Source organism: Aricia agestis, chromosome Z, assembly GCF_905147365.1.
Source record: "Aricia agestis chromosome Z, ilAriAges1.1, whole genome shotgun sequence".
Taxonomy (NCBI): domain Eukaryota; kingdom Metazoa; phylum Arthropoda; class Insecta; order Lepidoptera; family Lycaenidae; genus Aricia; species Aricia agestis.
Window position 1 is genome coordinate 15,588,058 of NC_056428.1, and position 11,023 is coordinate 15,599,080.

At 35.0% G+C, this 11,023-nt stretch overlaps 1 protein-coding gene across 1 annotated transcript; it reads left to right on the forward strand.

The window, feature by feature from the left end:
- The first annotated feature begins 2,228 nt into the window (after window positions 1–2,228).
- LOC121738972 (kelch-like protein 10) lies at window positions 2,229–7,378 on the forward strand. The gene is made up of 7 exons (XM_042131269.1): window positions 2,229–3,080; window positions 4,315–4,496; window positions 4,591–4,802; window positions 5,255–5,403; window positions 5,766–5,952; window positions 6,706–6,828; window positions 7,076–7,378. The coding sequence occupies exons 1-7, from the start codon at window positions 2,238–2,240 to the stop codon at window positions 7,261–7,263; spliced, it is 1,884 nt and encodes a 627-aa protein (XP_041987203.1). The 5' UTR covers window positions 2,229–2,237; the 3' UTR covers window positions 7,264–7,378.
- The last annotated feature ends 3,645 nt before the right edge of the window (window positions 7,379–11,023 follow it).

The following is an 11,023-nucleotide window of genomic DNA, read 5'->3' on the forward strand; positions in this document are numbered from 1 at the left end:
ATTTGAAAGGGATGACACTACGATGTTGCCACTTTTTAATTTGTTCACTTTCTGGACAGACAATACATTGAACCGAACTTGGATATTACGATCATTTTCTTCAAGTCGTAAATAAAAGTAATTTTATTGTTTATAGTTGCATTTATTTTACAAATAAAATACATAATATTATATTTGTTTCGTTTTTAGTATTACATTTTTCTACATAAGTAATCATATTTTAATAATATAATTAAACTTTTATTATATTTGAGTTTTCACATTGAATCATATTTTAATAACAAAACCACATACTTTGAATATTGACTATTGTCACAAATCACAATATACATATAAACGTTAGGTAACAATACCGCTTAATGCTTAGTCAAGTACGAGTAAGTCAACAGGTATAGGAGAGATAAAAATTAATATTAATTATTATATTTTTTTACTTTCATTTAAAACAATTTATTTGCCAGTCAAAATATTTAATTAATAAATGTTATTTAATTTATTTAATTAAAATATTATTTGTACTGAAATAATTTAAAGTTTTTTTTGTCTCTTCTCTCTCCTCAAAACTTTCCGAACATGGCTTTCGCGATATAGTTACATTAAAATTAAAAAAAAAAAAACTAGAACGCCCACTTTAATCCATAGATAAAGTATTATAGTATACAGGGTGTAACAAAAATAAGTGATAATACTTTAGGGTGTGTACGTGTTCCTTGTAGAGAGTTCACTGTAAAAGTGGCAGCGCTGAAAGACCAAATTTTTTTTTCACTTTTGTATGGGGAAACTCGTGACGCTCGGGCCCTTGCCCATACAAAAGTGAAAAAAAAATATCGTCTTTCCGAGCTGCTGCTTTCACAGTGAACTCTCTACAAGGAACACGTACAGACCCTAAAGTATTATAACTTATTTTTGTTACACACTGTAGATGTAGTCTTAGCTTTAGATTTTTTTCATACAAGTAATGTGCGTTTATTTTCTTGAATATTTCTATTTGTCGATTATTTCGAAGCACATTATGATACAGGAAAGAAAGTCAATTAGTTCATGATATCGATTAACTATAGTTCAAGTGATGAGAATCCGTAAACACACGTAAAAAGCTATGCAATTTTTATAGCCAAATCATTAATTGTTTTGACATTTTTAGCACTAATGTCGTATATAGCACGAATAAGGGATTAATAAACTTATAAATTACCTTTTTAGCTTACAAAAATACCGATTGAAAAGCCCAAAAAACGTTGTTCAAAACTTACGTATTTAATGTTAAATCCACGTGTTTGAGGAATTCTTTGACTATTCTTATGGTTTATTATTTAGCGGAACCACAAAACTCAACAATATCTAGCATTAAATGTTCACTAAAAACCTTTATTAACACTTTTATTACATGAAATATGCAGACCGACTCCTTTGTTATGTCCTAGTAAGTAGGACATAATATTACACGCTTTTGACGCTTACATACCGATATAAGGCTCTCTCTAGTCTATAGTACCTCAATGCTTTGACCCATCTTCGTCAAGGGTCATTTTGAGCGAAAATGATGACGTCATGACTTCATAAATGACGTTATAGCCGCGACCAAAACGACCCCGGTCGCCAAACGGCACGGCAGACGGCGGACGTTTTGAGCGTTTTGTTCAAAATTAACGTCTGGAACGCAGCCTATACTATAATATTTTATCTATGTTGTCTTCATTAGCCATGTTCGTTTCATTTTTTTCGCAGTTTGGCAGCTGACTGTCAACTTCATAATTGAGTGTCATGTTCAATAAAACACCATTAAAATCATAGACTTATAATATATACTGTCGTAATTACAATCATAGACTTATAATATACATTAAAGGTTTATGATTAAAATACTAAGAATTTTTGTCAGATTTTAGAACATGACACTCACACTGACACTAATTTTTAACTTTGCGCATGCGCAATGTGCATTGAAAAACGAAACGAACACGACTATTGCCTTGACTTGGTCTTGACTCTTGACAGATGCCTAAAAAGCCTGCTATTCACCATAGACAATAAAAAAGCAACCGCTAAGTGCTGCTAAACCATTGCTAAACTGCAAACCTCGGCCTCCTTTCCAAATATTTTTGAACATTCGACTCTCTGTTATATATATGAGATTGACACAGTACCGTATATAATATTATGTCTATGAGATTGACCAAGGTTGACCTTAAAAAAACTTGACGGACTTCAAATTTAGACCGCCATTTTCAAAAGGGATGGAATTCAATCCAAAACATCGTAAATTGCTTAAAATTAAAAATTCTTCGCGTCCTCAATCTACTCACAAAACTCGATTGTCGAAAAGGAAAGTAGTAACTAGAAAACGCAAATGTGTCTGTCTACCAGAACATTTTTCGTTGGTAGAATTTCCGGTGATATGGAATGAACTAAGACTGAACGATCAACTCTGTGACGGTGTTATTACATGTAATGATAAGAAATCGATACATATTCATCGAGTTATTTTATCAGCAGTGAGTCCATACTTTAGAGCCATATTCGTTAACTCTCTTAGAAAGGGCGAACAAGAAGAAACTGAAATATTCGTAGATGTACCCAGCTACTACATGAACCTCATACTTGATTATGCATACACGGGAACCTGTAAGGTAACAGAAGAGAATGTTGAAAACTTGTTGCCTTATGCTGATCGTTTCGATGTAGTCGGAGTAATACAGTTGTGCTGTATTTTTTTGCTGCAGCAAATACGACCACATAATTGTCTGGGTATATTCAAATTCGCCCGATGCTACTTTTGTAATGACCTAGAAAAAAAGGGAAAATCATACATAAGACAAAATTTTGGTCGCATACTGAAGGAGTGTAATGAATTCAAAACACTGACTGTTGAAGAATTAGAAGATATTCTGAGAGACGACGAATTGAACGTACGTAACGAAGAAATCGTTTTTCAAGCTCTAAAGACTTGGGTGGAACATGATCTCGAAAATCGAAGAAAATACATTCCATCGCTTTTGACTTGTGTGCGTTACGGTCATATTAGTTTCAAATATTTAAAAACCAAAATTCTACAGTGGCAACCAGTTGTCGACGACGAGGTTGTATGAAACAAAATTATGATATTACTTATATTGTTTTATATAATACTAGATGTCCCGCGCGGCTTCGCCCGCGTAAATTAGAAATTTTACAGAATCCGTAGGTACATTTTCCCATAAAAAATATTTCCCCCGTTTTTCCCACATTTTCCTGAATTTCTTCTGTCGTATTAGTCTTAGAGTAATAATATAATATAACCTTCTCGATAAATGATGAGTCTTACTCGATAAATGATCTATCTAACACTGAGATAAGTTTTTAAATCGGACCTGTAGTTTCTGAGATTGACGCGTTCAAGCAAACATACTCTTCAGGTTTATAATATTAGGTAGATATAGATTTTTTTTAATTATCGCTTGACAAACTCGAGTCTCGATCTAAAAGACTATGAAATGGTATAATATGGTAGTGATGATGATGATGATGATGATGATGATGAAGAATGTAATTTGCATAGTAGCATATGCTTTCTGTTCTTAAAACAACGCCGAAACTCCCAAACTTGTATCTATAAAGAATCAGGAATTCTCTCAGCACCTTCCGAACCACGGTATACCAGGTATATCTCGGTGCAAAATCTTACTTGTTGGTAGCATATGCTTAGAATACTTCTCACGAAACCGAAGTCACCATATGTTTTCCTATAAGTTTTGAGGAGTTCCCTCGATTACTTATGTATCCTTCATCAGATCACCACTTTTCTGAATATAATACCAAATTGGGATGATACCCTATATACCAAAAGAAAAATTTTGAAAATCGGTTAACAAACGGCGGAGTAATCGTTGAATATAAGAAAACGAACATAACACCTCCCCCATTTTGAAAGTCGGTTAAAATTGTAGCCTATGTGTTATTTATTTAATATTTTAATCTGCACATGAATTGAATAACAAATTTTTTTTCAAATTAATCGTAGCACCATCTGTCAGGACAAACTAAAATTGAAATAGAATAATATTGAATGCAATGATAGCGCCGTCCGCCGGATCTAATGTAAAACATTCCAAAATCAACAACTCCTTATAAATAAGAAATTAATTGAAAAAACATTTTCCAGTAGACCAAACTGTAAATCTAAACCATTCTCGAATCTCCACGAACACACACAAAAAATTTCATCAAAATTGGTCCAGTCGTTTAGGAGGAGTTCAGTCACATACACACGCACACAAGAAATATATATATTAAGATGTAGGTAAGTATACAATACCGTTAAAGTCGTTGTTACAGAGGTGTCAAGAAGCTTTATATCCAGCAGTAGTTTTTCTGACAATCCTTGATTCAAAACCGGACAGTGAAACCGATCTAAACGATCCGTTGGCGAGGCCCAGAATACCTTACGAGATACTTTTCGCAGTAGGAGGATGGAGCGCCGGCAGTCCTACCAGTTTTGTAGAAACTTATGACACTAGGTGAAGTAACTTTGCTGCTGCACTCTTAGTTACAATATCAGGTCGACAACACGCTTTAACTAAAAAAAATATTCTTACCCTTCGCTATTTACAGAGCTGATCGCTGGTTTCTATCTATTCATATGGATCTCGCACCCCGCGCCTACCACGGTCTATGTGCTCTGAACAACCTCATATACATGATCGGTGGTTTCGACGGAAGTGATCATTTCAATACCGTACGGTGCTACGATCCAGTAACGAATGTCTGGCAGGAGAGAGCTTGCATGTACCAAGCGAGATGCTACGTCAGTGTTGTTGTGCACGGTGTGTTATTTAAGTACATAATTTATACTTCGACAAAAGTCAATAGCTATCAATACAGGTGGAACAACTCCTTATGTCTTGTATTAGCAACCAATTAGCAACACGTATTACCAATGCCTTTTGATTTTGTAGCTGACCAAACAGTGCACAGTCTTGTATTGCGATATCGTAGTAACTACGATATACTACGTCGTAGTATATCGTAGTGACTACTTACGATGTACTACGACGTAGTAATTAGTATATTGTAGTAACTACTTACGATATACTACGACGTAGTTGCTATAGTCGACACGGCATATCTATCCAGAGACCAAAGTCCAGTGGACTTCGGCCTGACGAATCATAGCATCCCAAGGAATATCTTCGTTTGAGACTGTTTCCACTAGTTCTTGACCAATTTTCATACATTTCAAATTAAGGCAATTAAAATTATTTTGCAAACATTTTAGATGACCTTATATACGCATTGGGAGGGTATAACGGTCGAACCCGCATGGCGTCCGCAGAAAGGTACTATCCAGACAAGAACCAATGGGAAATGACGACACCCATGAACAAACAGAGGTCAGATGCCAGCGCTGCGTCGCTTGGAGGAAAAGTACCTACGTAGTTTTTAACAAATTGCATATTAATTATTAAACAATTTAACACTATTCCCATCAAGTCCCATAAGCTCACCGGTGAGCGAGACACAATAGAATAACAATAGATTTCCAAGAATCCACGATCGAAGGATTAAACCCTTAATTAAGTCTCACCGTGATACCCGACTATAGGTACTATACCAGTCTGTACTCTGTAGCATAGAGACGCGACCAGCAGCACCGTTGTCCGCGGTTGTTCTACTACATATTATGATTTATATGCATAGTGCGATCGAGTATAGTTCGGTTTCGAGTTGCGACACCTTTATCGTTGGACTTGAAACGACATCCACTTACTAGATGTGATAAACAACAGATATACATTGTTGGTGGCTTTAATGGACAAGAGGTGCTGTCTTCTGCCGAGGTTTTCGACCCAGACGTGAAGCAGTGGAGTTTCATCAGGTCCATGATCAGCCCTCGATCCGGAGTCAGCCTCATCGCATATCGCGACTCCTTGTACGCCCTCGGTGGATTTAACGGATATAATCGTTTGAACACTGGTCAGTTCCTTCGACAATCCCTTTTAATAAACTTTTCAGACTTTAAATTTTGCCGGTGGGCGTGAATTTCAAAATGGTTTAACATCACGATTTACGCGGGCCACAGATAAAGTCCCGGCGCGGCGCGCCAAATGCGGACTAATACAATGACCCCACTGACCTCTATAATACACTGGACAGACTATGCCGTACAAAATGACAGCTATTTCTTATGCCGATTTGAAGCGCCGCGGTGAGCGTACTGTGAACTAATTTATATATAAAATGACAACCGCCATTTGCAAATTAGTAGTTCCAAGTACACTCACTACTGCTTTCACATAGCAATCAGCGCCAATATGGCGACTTTCAAATAGGAATATTTTATTGATAGCGATCACCTGCATGGGCGTACCAGCTGCCCCCCCCCCCTGGATCATGTTGACGTTCCTACTAAGTTTAAACGAATTTTTGCCATTTGTTTGCAATACAATATTTTTACAACTAAAAATTATATTTTTTTTTTCTTTATAAACACATAGCTTATGAAAAATCTGATTTGCCCCCCCCCTGGCCCAGAACCTGGGTGATTTGCCCCCCCCCCCCCCCCCCCCCCCCGCTTGGCACCAGAACCTGGGTAATTTGCCCCCCCCCCTGGCCCAGAACCTGGGTACGCCCATGATCGCCTGTCTAGTGTATTATAGAGGTCAGTGCTCCTCTTAGTCACCTACTTACAAAATATAAGGAGGAGGTTCTATATTCTGCTGTTTTTAGGTGAAAGATTCTGCCCGCAGCGTGGTGGTGAATGGCAGGAGGTGACGGAGATGTTCAGCGCGAGAAGTAACTTCGCAACTGTTCTGCTTGACGATATGATCTTCGTCATCGGAGGATTCAATGGTTAGTTGGTACTTAGTTGTCGCAATATGCTTCAGCTTATAAACATTGCTTTTTTCCTCAAATTCGAGGCTGGGAAGAAGGCTACAGTCTAAACTGATGAAGTAACCTTGCTAAAAAAGAAAATAACAATACGCTTTTAATTATCGCTAGGTAGGTATAATATTATAGTTCATTTTCTGCTCAGCTGCTTATTCTATTTTAATAAAGAATTTAACTTACCCTCTATAAATAGCCGATGTATTCATAGGTTCGACCACAATACCCCATGTGGAATGCTACGACGGCGACACACATGAATGGTACGATGCATCTCCAATGAACCTCACACGATCCGCACTTAGCGCCTGCGTTCTATCAGGACTTCCAAACGCTCGTTCTTTCTCCTACCTCGCAAAAGCGATACCCGCTGCCGGCGCGGACCAAGCCCAACTGTAATTGCGAACACCTACGTTACCTTTATATCAGCCAGTTCTTTATTTTTTACTATTTTCTTCATTTAGCGATATTAAAGGCCAGGAAATAGCTATACTTACAAAGTTAATAGAATCGTTAATAGCAATAATTATTATTTACTTATTTAAAATTTTTACTTTATATTTCCTTTATTTATATTCAATCTAATAATTGTTTAAATTATACTAAATTTGACTAATAAAATATTAATTTGTGCTGTATCTACTTGTGTGCTCTAACGGGTGTCTAACCAACATTCAGAATATTTCAATACCATTAATGGTAAACAGCTGCAGCTGTTGTGATTAAGTGATATTTGATCAATATTTTATCTGTAAATAGCACTTTTATGGACTGAAATCATGGTTTTAAAATATTTTACTTAAATCATTGTATTTTTATGTCTTATAATATATATTATATTATAAAACACATTGTAAAATATTTTTGTAAGTTTTCTAAACTTTTTAATATTATCATGCTGGTAGTGCGGAGGTTCGAAAAGCATGTTAGAAAGTATTTTATATTTTCTATGGATGAACAGCAATGAGGATAATATTATAGTAAACAGTTTATTCAAAATCATAGATAATTATATTCTGTTGGATGGTTATTAATTTTAAAAAATCCATAGACAACAACAGCTTTTTAGTTTTTACATAATTTCCGGTACAGTCAGAAAATTCAGAAATTAGTATGTATTTTATCAATATTATTGGCGCGTAATAAATTTTAAATATTATTTGTATTAAATTATAATCACACATATGACATAACCATGGTAATGGTCAAATAAAATGTCAGGCAATTATTAATTTAAAAAATGCAAATTATACCTACCTGCGAATTATTTTTATTTTATTGAAAATGTTTACCAGTATTTTTATTACAAGAATACATTTAGATCACGCGCTTATATTATGTGATATTAATTAAAATAAAAAATGTAAAATTAGATTTATTTTTATACAAAAATTTATTGTACCGAGTAGCAAAAACATAAATTAACAAATAAAGTAAACTTGATATTTCTTATTTATTTTAATTACTTAAATCCCATAAAAAGTTATTTTTCAATACCCAATAAGAGTGCAACTTATTCACATCCATTTTATTTAACAGACTTCCAAAAAACAAGGAGGTTATAATAGTATGTTCGGGTGTAAAAAAAAAACCATTACTCTGCCGTTTGTGAACCGATTTTCAAAATTTTTGTTTTGATATTATATTAGGTTTCACTCCAATTTGGTACCATGTTCACAAAAAGTGGTGATCTGATGATGGGATCCATGAGTAATCGAGGGAACTCCTTAAAATTTATATGGAAACATAATATGGTAATTTTGGTTTTATGAGAAACATCCTAAGAATATGCTACCAAAACGCAAGATTTGGCACCAAGGTATACCATAGTTCCGAAGATACTAAGAGAACCCCGGATTCCTTATGGACACAAGTTTGGGGGCTTAGGCGTTGTTTTAAGAACTTAAAGCATATGCTACTATGCAAATTACATTCATCATCATCATCATCATCACTACCACGTTAGGGTCACCAATGTCACAACTCACATGGTTGTATATGGATACAATATACACACAAAACCATAATTATATCGTCAGTCATCACGTTATGTTCTTTTTATTTATTTATTTGGTACTTTTCATAGCGATTTTAATTTAAAAAATGTTGTTTCAAAATAAATAATTCAAGTTCTAAGCGACTTATGTACCACAAAATTGAACATAAGTAACAAATTCAACCTTAACTCCAGAGCGTAATGCACACATTTGACATAAAATGTAAAATGTTCTCGTCGCACATGTTACAATAAGCTGATAGACACTTCAACTGAACAAAAATTACAATGCTGGCGTTGCGTTCTTTGACGCATTCAATTATTGAATGCGCCAATACAAAAGTTGAATGCTTTCATTCAACTTGACGAAACGAATGACGTAAATTGAAGATGAAAGTGCACAGTGTGGACATAGCTAATCTACATCGTAATACGAATAAGAAACACAATCGCAATTAGTATAAAAATACTTCGTACTTTAATGTATTTTTATTTATTTACACGATTTTGATACATGCATACATATTATACAGAACTCGTCATTTAAAGACTAAATATTATCTACATAAACTGTGCTTAGTGATTAAATAATTTAGGAAGGAATGAAGGATTAATGGCATGAGTAAAATAAACGCGTTTAATTGTAGTCCAAAAAATCGGTTCACAAACGGCGGAGCAATCGTTGAACATACAAAAATAAAAAAATAAAAAATATCCACAGCCGAATATATAACCTCCTCGTTTTTTGGAAGTCGGTTAGAAAGTTTTTTTAAATAAAAAAATTGTTGTTGTGCCTCACTCGACACAGATAGGTATAGTGTGACACGAACTTTTTTGTAGATATTTATAACATCTACAATTAATTAGAACATTGTATGGTTCTATCTTTTATAGTTAAGGCAGCGTACGCAAAATGAGTAACTTTTCTGGTTGATTTTTTACTGCTTATCTCCGAAAAACCCAAATATCTTAGGGAAACCTATTTTTTTTTTCAAAATAAAATTAAGCCTATGTTACTCGTGGATAATATAGCTTTCGAATGGTAAAAGAATTTTTAAAATCGGTCCAGCAGTTTTTGAGCCTATTCATTACAATTATACAAACAAAGTTTTCCTCTTTATAATATTAGTGTAGATAGATAAAGATCGAATTCCTATGCAAGTTTATAGGTACAATAATTGTTAAATTACCTAGCGGCTAGCACGTGTTTACTGTTCACTTCGATTTTTTTAAATGTATTGTTTAAAATTATCTACCTGATATTTGTGAACACGTGTGATGTGACTCTTAACAAATTGTAATAAGAATTAAGATACGTAGAATATTAAATATACGCGATGGTTTACTAGGTAACTAAAAAGAGTGAAATTATTATTTTTAACAAAAAATTAAAACCGACTTCCAAGGTAAAACAATAATAACACCCTTATATTATGAACTAAAAAGTATTAAATATATATTTTTTTACTATCTAATAGTGCATTTTTCCGAATTCGGCTAAATCTCAACCATTTCTACAGAAATCTCTCAATCTTCATAATTTTGAAGTCGGTGCCAGTTCCAAAACTCCAAAAGTTTCAAATATTCTGTCAGAGAACTGAAGATTCAGCTATCTGCTACCGACTTCAAAATGATGAAGATTGAGTACAGAAATAGTTGAGGTTTAGCCGAATTCGGAAAAAGGCACTATAGATAGGAAAAATTGTTTAATACTTTTTAGTTCATATTATGAGGATGTTATTATTGGTGTTACCTTGGAAGTCGGTTTTAATTTTTTGTTAAAAATCATAATAACACCAACTGTCGTACCGCGACTTGCGACTTGCGAGAGCTTTTAATACACAAAGAGTCCTATGACTTATGAGCCGTCCACATGAGTCTGGGGCCGTACCACGAAACCGCTTTGAGACTCAAACAATCGTACGAAAATGCCGGGTCCCTACTCTGACAAACATGAAATGACGTTGTTAGAGCAGGACGCGGCATTCTCGTCCGATTGTTTGAGTCTCAAAACCGTTTCGTAGTAGGCCTACTGAATCGACGTGGATAGCGAGAGTGGCGTGCAATCGTGCGTATATTTACTACGGAAGGGGAATAGGGGAGAGACCGGGAGCCACCCCCTCACCCTCCGGCCCCTCCCGAGCCAGTCTGGATCGAAACACG